General features: G+C 44.8%; 1 protein-coding gene across 1 annotated transcript in view; it reads right to left on the reverse strand.

The window, feature by feature from the left end:
• SYN3 (synapsin III) overlaps window positions 1-16764 on the reverse strand; it is a 198778-nt gene that overhangs the window by 169315 nt on the left and 12699 nt on the right. The window contains exon 3 of the mRNA XM_051624297.1: window positions 7750-8183. Coding sequence (XP_051480257.1) covers window positions 7750-8066 — 317 coding nt within the window. The 5' untranslated portion in view covers window positions 8067-8183. The remainder of the gene's footprint in view (window positions 1-7749; window positions 8184-16764) is intronic.

Consider the following 16764-nt stretch of genomic DNA (forward strand, 5'->3'; position numbering starts at 1 on the left):
AAATAAGGCATGTAATTTCTTTCAGGATCAGCCTGGAAAAGGCGAGGCTGAAGCCCCCTGGATTGGGTGGGGGGGGCCTTGGGGAGGGAGGAGAGGGGGGTTAGCCATGGTACGAAATCCCTGTGTCAAAGGGCCTGGGGGCCCAAGTGATGCACAAGGCACTCACTGTATGTCTGCATTGTCTTCTTCATAAAAGGGGCTGGGACCGGGAAAAAGGAGGCAGTTTCCAGGATACTAGCCAGCAGCTGCTGGAATGCCCCGACCTCCCCCCCAGCCCCTACACACTATAAAGACAGTGGGGAGGGGAAGGGGGAGGAGAGATGCATTTGTGCCCTTTTTTCTTCATGGGTGAAAACAAGGAAAGTTTTCCTTTCAGGGATTAGCCCGCATCCCCTTCACCACTTCTCCCCAATTTAGCAATTCCCAGCTGTAAATAGTAAAGACTTTAAGATGGTCAAGTCCTGACTGACCAGGGCATAGGGAAGAGAAAAATGATGCCACAAATGCTAGTTCTGCATCTTGCTGGAGCTTTTGCCCACATCTTCTTTGGCCCAGAGACCTTTATGCTCTGTTCAGCTGTGGGATGGACTACTTGATAGTTAATATTTATTCTGTATGAGTACCTTGGGCCAGGGGAGGGAGATGTCAGGATGCTCAAGTTGGTGTATAAGCATGTTGGGTGTGTGCTTCAACACCTCAGAAAACAAGGTCTGAACTACAGGTTATACAGTCTAGAGGCAAGTGCAGGAAGAAGGAAAGGGTACCTGCACTGTACAGACAGACAGGGGTCAAGAGGAACACACAAGTTTTGGGTTGAGTCAAAAAGTGGCTCTGAATACACTGATACTTTGCCAGGAGCTCCATGAAAGTTTCAGCTCCAGCTCTGGGCTGCAGTACTGCTGCACTCAGGAGTCTCCTCAGAGCAAGATCACCTTGCTCTTGGTGCTGTCACTGCCTGGCTTGCTGGAGCCACTGGATTGAAAACCAGCTCGGCTGCACTGCAGGTTGGTCCTCAGCGTTTGTGGTCAGGCTGTGGGAACAGACTGCTTTTGTTGTCTTCCGGGAAGAACCAGAAGACCCAGCCCACTCCAGTTACCGTCAGACAACCCCCAAGGCATTATTAGTTATGGGATCACAACAAGGAGGAAACGCCTCTGCTGAAGAGGTTAGTATCAGGCTGTGATGGTGGTATGGGGCGGGTTGTTGTTTCGGGTTTTTTTGGATAAAGGAAGTCCTCATGGTGAGGTCCTTGATGAGGTCCAAGGTCCCACCCTACAGGGCTGGAAGGATTTTCTTGGCTTGAACGCACACAGAAAGGGAAGCTTTAGGGCAGGAAGGGAGGGAAAAGGGTTTTGTAAATCTTCTTTTGTGAGTCCTCCCTTTCTCTCAGGGAACCGAAGGCCTGTTTTCAGGGGAGACCTGGGTTGGCAAGTCACCAGCACAGTAACGACTGCAGACACAACCATTCAGGCTGCTCTTTCTATTCGAGGAACTAGAGTCCCACACAATACCCACCTCCCAGCATCTTCCACCTCCTGCTCATTAAATGGGTGTAATCAAAGCCACCCTCCCCCCAAAGAGAAGAAGCACTATTGCAGCACTATTGCTTTTGGGCACAGCCTTTTGTGCTTCTTGGAGCTGTCAGGATAGGAAGGACACTTTGCTGTAGGTCTGGTCCCCCACCCAGGCTACATGGCAGTCACATTCCTCCTGGCCACAAAGAGCTGCGGGGCAGGGGTGAAGGTGGGGGGCTGCTTTAAGTACATCATGAGGCAGCAATTTTCTTCTGCGTATTATCAAAATCGTACATTGTTGGAATATTTCCGCATTACTAAATCTAGCTGGTATGGCCTGGAGCTGTTTGCGAGGGGTATCATTTTGTTGAGGATTGTGCAACATTTTATTCCAGCCCACTTCTGCCCTCCCTGAACTTGAGGAGCAGGGGAGCTGGGCTAACTCGAACCAACACTGGGGCAGGGCTGCTGCCTTTCAAGCAGAAGAAATGTGGCTCACGAACCTTGAGAAACACATCTGAGGATTTTTTTTATTTTTTTTTAATGTGTATGAGACTAGGCAGAACATTCTGAGGTTAAATTCTATGCATTTATAGGAACCCTGGTAAAGCAATTAAGGTCCCAGATTTGACTTGCATTAGCATATTTATAACCTGGTGGGGAATGTTTTTCCATATTCCTTGTGTCTATTTTTATAATGATACTAATCCTTTCATTTCTGTATCACCTTTCATTAGGAGGACTAGATCCCAAGTTGCTTTACATATGAAGGACAAAAATACAGGCAGGCATGATGCTGATAGGGGGTTGGAAAGTGATGTGATAAATGCAATTTACTGAATATCTTTGACAGCCCTACCTTCTTTTCACCCCTATTCCTGTATGCTAGGGAATACAGAAACTCTTCATGTTGCTTCCAGGCTTGTGTGTGCACACTCACACACACGTTCAACATAAACTTGCCTTCTCTTTCCCTAAAATTTCATTTTGCCCTCAATTCACACTTGGCATGAATTATAGGAACAGAAATATTCAGAAATGGCTAAATGTAGCCATTAGAAATGGCTAAATTATGAAAATGTAAGGGCTTTTTTCAGATTTGTGAAAACACCAATTTTCCTTGGAAGTTTTTTCAAATTATAGCTGCATAGTTGCACAGAACTTGTCAAACCTTAAAAGGTCACCTCTGTATAATAAAAGCTAATCCATAATAATTTATTGTCAGTTACTGCCATGTTAGATGATTTTGGGTTTCTCATCAGGAAACAGACAAAACTTTGCAATTTGACCTGCAAATTCCTGAGGTTAAGCTTGAAGTATCAGTTCCGTATAATAATAATAGAGATACATGATCATGAAATTCAAATCCAAAAGCTAGTTCAGAACTTCCCATTATATTTAATTGAGTTAGGTACAAAAATATTCCTCTGAATGGGAGTCTTACTATATCATTTTTGGCCTACTGAAAGCATGAAATGACTCATGACACTTATTGAATATTTTTAAAAAGGAATTCCTTGCAAAAAATCCCAGGATTTAGGAAGCTCCATGTTACTAAAATTTACTCCTAGACTTATTATTCAAACTATTATATTTTAGGGTAAATGACATATTTAAGGCTCAATATTGCCATGTATTATCAGAAGTAGAAATAGTTTTACTTTAATAAAAAAGGATTGATAACTTCCTCTGAACACTATAAAACCATAATCTTGTCAGGTCATTCTGTAATTAGACCTGAATCATGACATCATTGTTATACAAAGAACCATTTCAGATTTGTTAAGAGGATTTAATTCAGTATTAATCACAGTTTTTCTCTTTCTTCATCTTTCAATTTTTAGAGACAGTATGTTCAGGCAGATTTGGCTGCAAAGTAAATGGGAGAACAACAATACAATTTTGTGTCTCCTAAAATATCCTCTGTGGGGTTTTCTCTGTGAAATGTGGCACACTCTTCATGTATAGAACTGCCACACATATGGCACATATATTTTGTGCATGACAGCATATAACATTGTCAGCATATAACATTGTCAGCACATGAAACAGATTGAAATTTGATGAAAACACACCAATGGCTTTGAAAGGTGACATGAGCTATTTCACAAATGCCACCAAGATATCTAACAAAAGCAAAAAGAATGGTTTTGTTCTGCTACCTGTTCCAGAAAGCAATGTTTTTAGCATATGTTGTAAATAGGAGCCTTAGCTGTGCCTGATCACTTCCCAAATAAGCTGTTTAAACACAAAGCATTAGGCTAGAAAGCTGAGCCCTTTTGCAGAGGATGGGGGTTAACAATACACAGTACTAAAACCTGTTTGATCTGCTGAAAAATTCAAGCCAGCTAGAGCATGATTTTACTTAACAGTGCATTGGGCGAGAGAGTTGCCAAAGGTGGGATATTTTCCTCCTGCTCAGGTCAGGCTGCAGAGCTGGCCCGTCTGCCATTACATGCTGTCCTGCCACCCCCCTTCCTCCTTATAGCCCTGCTCCCTTCTGCTGCATGTTTGCATGTGTGTGCCTGTGCCTGTGTTCATGTATGAGCTCCCTTTTTCTGACAGCTGCTGTAGGTGTGTTGTGGATGCATTTTTGGAAGTTTCCTGGCACACAGATACTACTTGCCCAGCCCACAAGACGGTGCCTCGTTCTCCTTGTGGATGCTACCCAGGTGAAATATAAATATGTACCTTCAATGAGAGAAGAGAAAAAGAGTTTTTCGCTAGTGTGCTGATAGATGGATGCCCTCCTGTTGTGGGTGCCTCTGAGGTCTGCCTGTCAAAGCCAAGAGCATGGGGAGAGGCACATCCCACATGTGGCAGACTCACTGAGCTAGAGCTGGGTCTTGGAGAAAGATGGAAAATTTGTCAAAACGTTGCCACTTTCACAGAAAGCTGGGTGAGTTCCCTTGCTATTAATAGAATGTACCTTTATTTTACTGCTGAAAATGCTAATGCAGAAAGCAGCTGATCATATCCTGTGCAGCTCACACTATTTTTATAGTACTTTGTCTTTGGAATAAAGTAGAGCACACTGCATGTGAAGAGTGGTAAGGATTTTATGGAGGAAGACAGGCCATGGATTCCCATGGATGCTCTTGGCTTCCTCCAGACCTTTGAGAGAAGTTGAGTGCTATACCATACCATCAGGCACATAGTAGCTCCTCAAAAATAAAAAGGATTGCTATTTGTCACTTTAAAGAGGGTTCAGCATGCACTTGCCTATTTTGGTTGTTTAGAGCATTTCATCATGCACTTGTGCAACACCTCATCCTAATCCATGACTGCAGCTCTTTGCCTCTGCAGTAACACAAACAGTGTTGATAAATTAATGTCTGGCTTGGCAGTATTGCTAGTGTCTCCAATTATGAGAAAGTGTTTTCATTTAGAGAAAAGAAATCAAATGGCAGATTCCACTGTCTCTCAGCCTTCCTGCCTGTGAACAAGCTGGTCCTTGTAAACCCAGTGTAACTTGCTGTGGGGGAACAGGCATTGTGGAAGCCTCCCTCATCCTTGAAATAAAGGTAATGCTTCAATAGGTGTTCCTTGGGGATCTTTTCTAGCAGAGTCATCTAATTCAAAAGGAGAAGGAAGGGGATTATTGAAAACCAAATACAAAGGTTTCACAAGTAGCAAGAACCAGAGCAGGCAGAGGTGAACTGCATTGCAAACATGATGCTTCTTCTTCCAAACCCAAAATCAGAAGCACAGAAGTAACAGCATGTTGTTGTTCACTCTCCAGAACTGGGACTGTTTCTGTACATGATGCAGAGTGGACAGCCAGAATCCCTGGATAACCAGTTTCTTCAGCTGTGCTCTCACAAGGCAAACATTGCTGCCTCAGGCTGGTCAGCTTGAGTTCACATAACGCCTTGGCTGAGACCAAGAAAATGTCTGGCATTGCTCAGAAGTACCTCACCAAGAATAAACATTCACAGAGCCCTGGAGCCATTGCTCTCCAGTGCCATTCTCAAGGGCTCACTGGGTTTCCTGGAGGCACAAAAACCAGCTGCCAAGTAGCACTGCTGGCCTGCTGGAGGGTTGCATTGGTACACTCTTCCAGAAAGGACAACATGCTGCCCCTCAAGCCAGGGAAGTTTCTAGTCATGTGTATCTGTCCATGCTACAAAGAGCCATGGAAACCTGTGGCAGACAAGGGTTATTAATGTTGTTTCCTTGGGTTTCATGTCATACCTATGTCAGGATATGGTCATAAATACACACACTAATTTTGTTCAGTGCCCTCGCAACCTTAGAGAGATGGAAGGCAGGGAGCCTTTGCAAGCAGTGTTATTTGATATCTGCAAGCCAATAGATAGAAGCAGAGAGCTAGGAGGAATGAAAAGGGTCCTCCATCATGTGCAGAAACTGCTAAGCTATAGACAGCAGAGGGATAGCCAAGACAGCAGGATGTGTGAAGTGCTTACACACAAGTGCAGGAGTGAAGACAGCAAGGGCAGCCTTACCTCCTCTTTATATCTCCCAGCTGCTGCTCCCTGGGCAAGCTCAGCCCACAGACTACAAAGTCTACATAACAGAACAGCAGCTGGGACATATAAAGGCAGGGATTTGAATGTTTGCATTTTCAAACATGAAAACACTGCATCAGAGTCCAGCCATTCCTCGTAGTTTCCCCTGCCCAGACTACCTTCAGCACCACTAATCTCAGGGAAAAATTAGATCAGTCTTTGAGCGAGGGTTTTCCTCTCTCATTACAGTGTTTGGACTAAGCAGTGCTGCCTCACCCTCAGATGCTAGAGCTGTGCATCAGAGGCACTCCCATCTCCCGCTGGAGGATGCTGTGTTAAGGGACTGCCACCTGGCAGCATCTTCAAGGAACTGCAAATACCCTAAGCAGAGATGGAGGTTGGTGAGCACCTGCCTGCTGGGAGACCTGCAGGTGAACCCAGGAAGGAGAGATCAGGCTTGAGCCAGACTGGTATTGATGACCCATCTATCTGTTGTTAAATGGTTGCTACTGCAATAAAAGACACTAGGCTGGTGCAACATTTGACATGATGACCACCTTATCAGGGACCTTCCCACTCAGTTACAAAGCTGTTTTTCCTTTGAGAAAAATCCCACTGTTTTCCCTCACTTCAAGTTGGCTGAAGAAGCCTGAACTATTTGCACTTAGCCATTGCCCCTTTTTAGCTAAGAGCTGAGCTCTTGCTTTGTGAAGATATACTGGGGGACTTGTCCTCCACTTTGTCCCTACTCTCCTGGCAAAGCAGAAGAGACCAAAGGTGACAACTTAACTGAAGAGTGGTATAGGATTAAAATAACAACAAAATAAACTCCCTTGGCCAAGACCTGGTAACCCAACTACTTCCATTTTCAAGGCTTCAGTACGGTCCGCTTGCTCTCGCAGCCCTTAGTTTTTTTCTGTTTTGTGACAAGCAGGCAAATGAAACAATGAATATCACAACAACACGTGCCCTGGATTTTCCCCCAAGTAGGTCTCTTGGCCATCTTGTCTAAAGCTTTCTAAACTAGCCAACTTTGAAAGGCAGCATAGAGCAAACATTAAATCATTTTCCTAACATTTTGGAAGACCTCAGTTGTCCTACCCTTTGGAAAGTGTCCTCTGCTGTCCAATACCCAAACAAGCTTCCAGACTTCAATTTATAAACAAAGACCTGCATGAGCAAGACAAATTTGAGGCTTAGCTGAGTCTGAGAGGCTTTTGCCAATAGCCACTATGCTTAGCAGGTGAAGGGCCCTTAACCAGCAAATGAACTTCAGTCGTTACTATTGGTAGTAGTAGGCTTAAATTATCTTTTAGTAATTCATGCACAAATTTGCATACAGAGAAAAGCTCAAGAGAGACTGAGAGCTGGAGAGGCTGAGTTCCTTTTTGCTTTTAGAGCCAGCACAAACAGCAGGCTAAGATCCTGAACCTCATCACCAACACACCTCTCAGGACCATTTCTATATGTGACAGCTCAGCTAAGCCTGCTGAACCAAATATGTTCTATGTGTGCTGATCTATTGAGGCTATCAAGGAGTTTGCCATTGGATACCAAATTAAGATTTTTTTCCAAGCAAGCTGCAGAAAAGCCTACTCTGACATTTACTCAGGTCCCCAGAAAGGCACTGACTTAGGACCAGAGCTGATGTCCGATATGTGAAAGTGTCCATGTCTCCCCCTGCAGATGCCCTGTGACACCCAGATCCCTTTTGTCCTCCAGACTTTGCGGAGCTGAAGGCAGCAGGGAGGTCTGTGATGACTTACCAGTCTGTGTGTGCATCATCAATCACCAGGAGGATCTTGGGTTTCTGGGCCACAGGTGGTGTGGGGCTGGCCGAGTGGTCAATTAGACCTGCAGCTGCTTGCGTGGTTTGCTTCATGGCACTGGAGATGGAGCTGAAGATGCTGGAGCCAGTAGAGGAGGAGTGTGAGGGCTGCAGTGGCTGCAGATGCTTTCTCTCCATGGCGGGAGAAGCCGGGGAGCTTGTGGAGTTGTCGGGGCGTTGCAAGTCCGTCATGTAGCCATTGGGCAAATTTGCCACAAAACTACTGTCTGAGAGACGCCGCCGGAGGAAATTCATTGTTGAAGTGTTTTGTGGAAAACTTCTCAGCAAGATTGAGGCTGAACAACAGTGTCACCGGTCCGGGGCAGTATTTCTGTAGGTGTGTAGGCTACCTCCTTGCAGTCCAGGCAGGCCCTGATAATTTTTAAAAGAGACAAAGCTTAATGCTGGTATTTATTTATTATTTTTTGGTGTTAGAAATAACACACATAATATGCCTGTTACACAATAATCAGCAAATGGCCTAACAGGATAAAAACATGAGTCATCTTTGGCAGGCTTGTAAGCAAGGCTCTGCATTTAAGGAAAAAGTGTTCTAAACTAAAATAACATGTAGAAAATAAATAGTGGAAAAGTCCTCATACACATGTTGTTCAAGTTCAGGGGCAGCTTCGAAATACTTGTTTCTGTCCCTGCAGCTCTCTGCACTCAGAATTAGACTTTGAACCAGGTGCATACTGGTGGTTGCTAGATTTATCAGACTACCTGATTTGACAAGTTCACTTTTAGGATTTTTGCAGGTACTCGAAACTGAAATTTGATTGTCTAATTTGGTTGTCGTTATTTTTCCCTCCTCCTTTTTTACTCTGCTCATCTTTTCCAGTGAGAAAAGGAACATTGTGAAATGTAACTATCTGTCTCTTTTCCCATGACCATAATATGATGACTTTGTTTTTATCCAGGACACTGCATTTTTCAGCACTTAAATAATCTCAGAATTAATACAATTACTTTTTAAAATACATTTTGTACCTGTAGGCATAGTGCAGAAATGAGATTTCCACAATAACTCCCAATGACCTTTCCTCTGCTGAGATAGCCTTTGGGTCTTGACCAGAGGCTGGTTTGTGAGATTTATGGTGAGGAAAAAAAAAAAGGATAGAAACATATTGCTGGCGAAACATCAATAATTTTCAAGACAGACTTACCTGCAGCAACGAAAGTGATAATTATACCATTCATCAAGTGAGACGAGTCACACAAATTTGGCCTCCCTCAGTGCCCATGCTTTTGTTCCAGCCTCTGTTTGGTTCCTGACAGGAGATATTGTCTTTTCCTGGTTGGTCCAAGAGAGCTAGGTATCTGTGATCTCCCCCCTAGAACCGTGGCTCAGAGCTCATGGAGCATCCAAGCAGCTTTCTCAAAAGAAGTTGCCATTTGTTTCACCTATAGGGATTTACACATTTTTAGAGACAAAGGATTCCGACCTGTCTTTGTTTGCACCTCTCTCAGCCTCTAGAACCTTAGGGAGGCTTGGATGAGCCTGACTGAAGTAAGTGAGCTACAGAGACCCCTTGGCACATTTCCCCCAAATCTCATCATCCATCAGCACCCTGACCCTGTGGGCACAGGATCCATCTGGAGCCGAGGGCTCCCTGCTGCAGCTGCTGACATGGCTTTAGTAGCACAATTTTTTGTTTTGATTTCTTAGCCCTGGCAGTACAAGTCCTCTGACTTTGCCAGAGCCTGGAGGTAGGCTTTTCCCAGGGAATAGCTCAGGAAATCTTTAATGACTTCCTGCCACATTTACAGTCGATAACATATCTCAGGGCATTGTGCTGACTTCCCGCCCGGTCCTGGGCGCACCCGGTGACTTCACAACATCAGCAAACGCGTGCACTGCTGAGCGCTTTGGTAGCACAGCCTGTTTATGCAGCAACTGTTCCAAGAAACAGGTAATATATGTTATCCAGGAATTATAAGACAGTTACTCACCTTGGATATATACACAGCACTTGGCCTACTCATGCACTACCCCACTGCCTACCTGTGAGTGCCAGGACAGAGCCATCCACTTTTACCTGCCCAGGATGACCAGGGCAGTAGAACTTGCAATGACTTTGGGGAATTTACATCCTACAGGCTGGGTGAAAATGTACTGTGCTCTCCTGTGCTCAGGAATCCGTGTTTTCCAACTTGCACAAGACAAGTAAGAAAAATCCCCTCACTTTAACAACAGTGCACACAAGAGTAGCTTTGGTCCTGGTTAAGAGGAGCATCCCAGATCTGTCTACTGCCAGAAGGCCTCAGAATGGCTGTTACCATGTACAGTAATTAGGCATGCTCTCTTGGAGGACCTTGGCATTAACTGGCAAGGCATGCGACATAATTTCCATACCAGTCTCAGGGGAATCTGTTTCAGCATGAGACTCCTTCCCCTTGCACACTTTGCACAGCATAACACAAAGCTTCTGGTTCCTGCTGTGGCAGCTCTCAGCCACGGGAGGGAACACGGTCTCAGCTGTACAGGCTGGACGAGGCTCTTTTCATAAGCCAGAAACCTTGGGACACGATTCAGCAGGACTTGCATGCTCTTGAAAGTTTCTGTCTCACTGCCAGGTACTTGCATGGCTGCTTCCTCCTCTGTGAGCTTTTCACTCTCCAGATGAACACGGACCCCTTGCAAAGCATCAGCAAGCAAAGCAATAGGCAAATATCTCTACTCTGAAATGCACTGTGGAAGAAGGGCACAGAGGCACATGGCATACGGTGCCCCAAGGCTGGGAAGGGCCAGAGTACCCCAAGATGTGCCTGGAAGGCACAGAGGTTTCCTTTATAACAGGGCATCCCAAATTGTACCCTTCCAGGTGCCATTTACAATAAAACATTTATCATATTTATTTTGCAAGGCCACGACCACTTGCCTCCTGGACAATTTTAAACAGCAATATTTACAGTCTCCCAACCTTTTTTACCACCAGGGGTTTGATAGCAGAAGATGTTGCCCAGGAGACACTGGAAGCTGGCAAAACTCCCTTGTCCAGAGAGTTTGGGATGCTGGATGGAGGCTGGGCTTTCCCTCTGCTGGCTGGCACTGTCTCCCATTGCTGTGAAGGCTGGGCAGCGCGCCGTCAGCTCAGGAAGGAAGGAGAGAGAACCTAGGCAACTAATGTCACAGGGAAATCTCCCTCCAGCAAAGCACTTGGAGGCTAAATTCAAACCTGATTGCACTGCTACAGCAGAGAGTAACTCCACTCTGGGGTATGGGATGGCAAACCTATCAGGAATTTTGATTTTGGGTCTGTCAAAGCAAAGGAACAAACTGTCCTCCTCTCACTACATATATTTTTCTAATGAGCTGGTTAATGTAATTAAAAGAGACACTTTTTAAAAATAATGGAGTTACTGGTGGCTTTGCTGTACTGATTTATTGATTGCCATTTGTGCCACCTCAGAGATCTCTGCAATGGCAGCAGTGTAAACTGCAGATTCCTTTGCTTCCTGGAAAACCTTACACTTTGCTTCTGCATCATGCACACTTGCTGTTACTTAACTTTCAGCAGCAGGGATTTTCACACAGGCACAGGCTGAGTAGGTTGGGACCTCTTTTTTCTACTGTTAGAAACTCCCCATGGACAACCTGAGGGCTCAGCATGTCAGGCCAAATCTGGCTCTGTGCGCCTCTTGTGCAGCACAGCATCTACCCAGGGTACGTACAGATCTTACCCCAGCAGGCAAGTGGGGCTGTAACTTCAACAAAGCCAGGAGCCAACACCTCCTTCAGAAGCAAGACAAATCTGCTAGGTGTTATTGTGTCACTCCAGAACCACAGGGAGGAGAGCTGCTGGCTCTACACCACCAAGTTCTACCTTGCCTCTGTGTACACCAGTGCCTTTCTACAGCTCCCAAAAGCTTGCTGGAAAAACAGTGGGGATCTGGGCCATGTAGGTTAGGGAGCTGGGCTATATTTCATGATGGCAAAATAATAAACAATGCATAGGAGAATGAGTGAGTCCAAAAGAAAGTGAGCAGGCAGGAAAGAGGTGAAGAGGAGGAGAAGGCACAAGCAGAAATGGAGGAAATAATCATAGAATCATGGAATGGCCTGGGTTGGAAGGGACCTAAAAGATCATATGGTTCCAACGCCCCTACACTGGCAGGGACACCTCCCACTAGACCAGGTTGCTCCAAGCCCCATCCAACCTGGCCTTGAATGCTTCCAGGGATGGGATGTCCACGACTTCCCAGGGCAACATGTTCCAGTGTCTCACCACCCTCACACTAAAGAATTTCTTCTTAATGTCTAACCTAAACCTCCCATCTTCCAGTTTTGGTCCATTTCCCCTTGTCCTCTCACTACAAGCCCTTGAAAAAAAATCCCCCCCTAGCTTACCTGTAAGCCACCATCAGATACGGGAAGGTGGCTATGAGGTCTCCCTGGAGCCTTCTCTTCTCCAGACTGAACAATCTTGACTGTCTCAGCCTGTCCTCACAGGACAGGTGCTCCAGCCCTCAGATCATCTTTGTGGCCCTTCCTTGGACTTTCTCCAGGAGCTCCATAGCCTTCTTATGTTGAGGGATCCAGAACTGGACACAGTACTCTAAGCCTGTCAAGCTCCCTCTGGATGGCCTCCCTTCACTCCAGTGTGTCAACCTCACCACACAGTTTGGTGTCATCAACAAACTTGCTGAGGGTGCACTCAGTGCCACTGTTCATGTCGCTGACAAAGATGTTAAATAGCACCTGTCCAAGTACCAACCCTTTGGGAGCACCACTCATCACAGGTTTCCATCTGCATGTCGAGCCATTAACCACCACTCTTTGAGTGCAACCATCCAGCCAGTTCCTTACCCAACAAGTGGTCCATCTGTCGAATCCGTATCGTTCCATTCTCAATACCAGGAGATCACATGGGAAAGTGTCATAGGCTTTACATAGATCCAGGTAGATGACGTCGGTTGCTCTTCCTTTGTCCACTGATGCCGTGACCACATTGTAGAAGGCCACCAAATTAGTCAGGCAGGATTTGGCCTTGGTGAAGCCGTGTTGGCTGTCACCAATCACCCCTTTGTTTTCCACATGCCTTAACAGAGCCTTCAGGAGGATCTGCTCCATGATCGTGACAGGCAAAGAGGTAAGACTGACTGTTTTGTAGTTCTGTAGTTCCCTGAGTCTTCTTTTTTTTCCTTTCTTGAAAACGGGGATTATGTTTCCCCTTTTCCAGTCAGTGGGAATTTCATCAGACTGCTATAAATAAATTAATAAATATTCGCCAGACTGCTGTAAATAAATAAGCAGGAATTGGCTTATCCAAAAGACAATGTGGGAACATGTGGAAATCCCAACAATGAGAATCAATGTGAGCAACTAAACAAAACAAGAGCAAGGTCAATTAGACCTGACCTTGAAAATAACAGCAAAGAGGCTGGCACTTTCATCCCCTTACTAACACACAGTTACACTTCCTGGCTGGTATTTTTGGAAGGGGCACAGGAGGGTAAGCAATCTGCTCCTTAAGCACGTTGACAGCAGCCAGGCACCTACCTGCTTCTTTCTCAAGCACATACTCCACAGAGACAAAAGTTATCTCAGAAAACCTGTTGACATGTGTTAGAAAACAAGAACAAAATGTTCACTTAAACCTCTTGCTGGGTTACTTTCTAATGTGTGGTAGCACCCAGAGGGAACCAAACTCAACTGACTGATATCTGTTAACTGTACTTAGATTTCCTCTGAGCTTGTTATCTACCGTCAGGTAATGAACTGACACAACCAGACCAGCCTGTGTCTGATCCTGCTCTTGACAGCCTCAACAGAGCGATGCTGGGGGCAGCAAGATGGGAAAACAATGTGGAGAGATTATTCTCCCATCTCACCTCAAGGGCACACTAACTTCTGCCCCATGGTAGACAGGAAGATGAAGAGATGCTCCTCACCTGGCAATGGCCACTTGCTGATACCCCTCACATCCATTTTGTGGACAGCCTGCAGCATACATTTGCATTTTAAGACATTCCCCCAAATCCCATTCTGCTTTTGGGCATATTGACACAAATGTGCGAGTCAGCTTCTGTGGAGGGAGAGCCATGTTAGAGAGCTCCAAATCCAGCTGGATGGCTTTCCACATGTATTTTCAAAAAGAGGAAAGTAAGAGATTATTTATTATCATCAAGCTTTCAGTGTTTCAATTTGAATGGCTTCAGCATTCATAAGCTTAGCACAGCTTGGCATTTATTAGGAAGAACTGAAAGCAGAATAAAACAATTAGTTCTAAAATTAATTAGAACTTTTGCTGAGTTTTCACCTCACTTGCCCCAGTTTTTGACTCAAGAGTCTCATATGTTCAAACATTTTTTTGTATTTTTCAGCTGAAATTCCATAAAACAGGAACTTAAAACAATAGGGGTTAGAAAAAGAAAAGGAAAAGGATACCCCGCCAAACCCTGCATGTTTTGTAAACCTGAAGCATAAACAAAACCTGTAAGGATTGGAAAGACCGTGTTTCATCCCAAAGAACAGAGGAAAGCAGAGAGATCCATGCCTGGGTTCAGTTTGCAGAGAGCTTTCCCAGGCATCAGCAAGGCAATACAGCCCTAACATAAATACTGGAGGAAATTTTCCAAAGTATGTAAAATTATGGCACAAAGTCCACTTAAAATCAGAGGGGTTTGTGCATGTTGGTGCCAGAGACACTTCTGAAAATTGTGTATCTGCTACAAGTGACACCGGCAGAGCCACGCTGTCCCTTTGAAGCAGCTGCAAGAAGTCAGGACCCTGCAGCTGGAAGGGGTGGCAGGGCAGGGGGCAGACACAGCACACCGTCCAGACAATGATGCTACCCAGACCACGAGTTCCCTGCTGTGTCTTAGACTGTTTCTCACCAAAATTTCAGTTCCTTCCCAAATTCTTTATTACCTTTCACAGCAGCAGCATTTTCCTTTGGCAATGTGCTCTTTAAGGGTTTTTGCAAGAAGCCAATGTCTCGTGTTTCCAGTTTCTCTGTTTAGGGAGGTCCTCAGAGATGCCAGGAAGTCTCTTTGTCAGAAACAGATCACTTTACAATGTTCAACATGCTTCATTAAGCTGCTGATATATATAAAGGTGCAACGGAATCTTATCGCATTGCTGCATTTTTATAGATCTTAAAAAAAATTTAAAAAGAATATATATTAAAAAAATGTACTTTCTTGGATGGCTATTTAACTGCAAAAGTCTAGGCTGCACAAATCTTATTTATTTTTTCAGCTTGCAAAGCTGTCAGTGCTTTCTCTATAGCAGTGTCACCATAGGGTGTTTGCCTTATCTGGTCCTGAAGATAATGGGTGTGCACTATACCAAACTGAGTATAAATGGGACTGTTTCTCTAGAGCTACAGCAGCACAGAAAATGAGTTCGTTTCCTCCATCTTTGGCTTGTTGTTTCATAATGGCAGGCAAGGAAAAGAAGAAGGAAAAAAAAAAGACACTAAAATGACAAAATGTCACGGTAAAATCATCAGGCTTTCAAAGAGATTGCAGAGGAAGATGACTAAAGCCATGAACAATAGTGAAAAATTTCATAGTAAAAAATAAATCTGAGTATTATTATAATACTCCATGGCTTTAAAATCCCCAAGAAGAAATTATGACGTTCTACTTCTTGGGAGCAATAAACGATTTCTTCATTTTATTCTCACTGTGGGAATCCTGTTGGCACCTAACAGCCACAGTGGTGTCTCAGTGGTAATAGCCCCTTGTCTATGAGCTTAGGGAGGCCTTTTGTGGCCTGTTTCTGTTCAATATCAATACTTGCTTATCAGCAAAGCCAGACCCAGCTCAACTAGAGCAGGCAGTATGGGGCAAAGAAATCCTGTGCTAATCCTTCAATACTATAGAGCCACCTCCTTCTGAAAGTCAGCTGAATTGGCAAAATCTCCACCTCTTATTTCCCTGGAGTATTGTGGTCATTCTCACCCTGAGCAATAGCGACACTAATGCTTCCATTAAGGGTAATGCTTACACACATGCCAAAGTGGCTCCTTGTGATTATATTAAAGCAGGAGACAGCAGTACAAACCAGATAATTTGTAGAGATAAATGCATATTAAGTGGATGAAATTGTAAGGAGGAAGCAAGTGGGCTCTGAAGTCCCCATCTTTTGTCTTTCCAGTCTTGGATCTGATGCAGTTCATTTTGTGTGTTTGTGAGAGATGCTCTGAATTTCCTGCAGCAACTGTACAAGTCTTGATTTCATGGTGATAAGAGTGAAAGCAGCACCAGACACCATTAATAGAGGAGGGATTTCTTTCAGCTGAGAGAAGCGTTGCTTTGAAGAGTGCTGATCTGAATAAAATCAAGAAGCTGGATGTATTTAACATGGAGGGCCTGCCAATATGCTTTAGGGCTTGTCCAGATAAAAGATGCCTAAGGGACTGACAACTCACAGGTTCTCAGAGGAAACTGCAGCAGCCTGCCCGGTGCTAATGGGGCTCCTGTCTTGATTATCACAGAATCATACAATCATAGAATGGTTTTGGTTGGCAGGGACCTTTAAAGATCATCTACTCCAACCCCCCTTCAGTGAGCTGGGACATCTAGTTGCCTAGATCAGGTTTCTCAGAGCTCTGTCCAGCCTGACGAATGTTTCCAGGGATGGGGCTTCTACAACCTCTCTGGGAAACCTGTTTCAGAGTCTCACCATCCTCTTAATATCTAGTCCAAATCTATCCTGTTTCAGTTTAAAGCCATTACCCCTCATTCTATCACTACAGGCCTTGTTAAAATGTTTGTCACCAGCTCTCTTAGAGGCCCCCTTTATGTATTGAAAGGCCACAATAAGGTCTCCCAGGAGCCTTCTCTTCTCCAGGCTGAACATCCCCAAGTATCTCAGCATTTGAAGAAGTGTTTCAGCCATCTGACCATTTTCATGGCCCTTCTCTGGACTCACTCCAACAGGTCCATGTCCTTCTTGTACTGAGGACTCCAGAACTGGACACAGTACTCCAGGTGGGGTCTC

The sequence above is a fragment of the Apus apus genome, chromosome 1 (assembly GCF_020740795.1).
Source record: "Apus apus isolate bApuApu2 chromosome 1, bApuApu2.pri.cur, whole genome shotgun sequence".
Lineage (NCBI taxonomy): Eukaryota > Metazoa > Chordata > Aves > Apodiformes > Apodidae > Apus > Apus apus.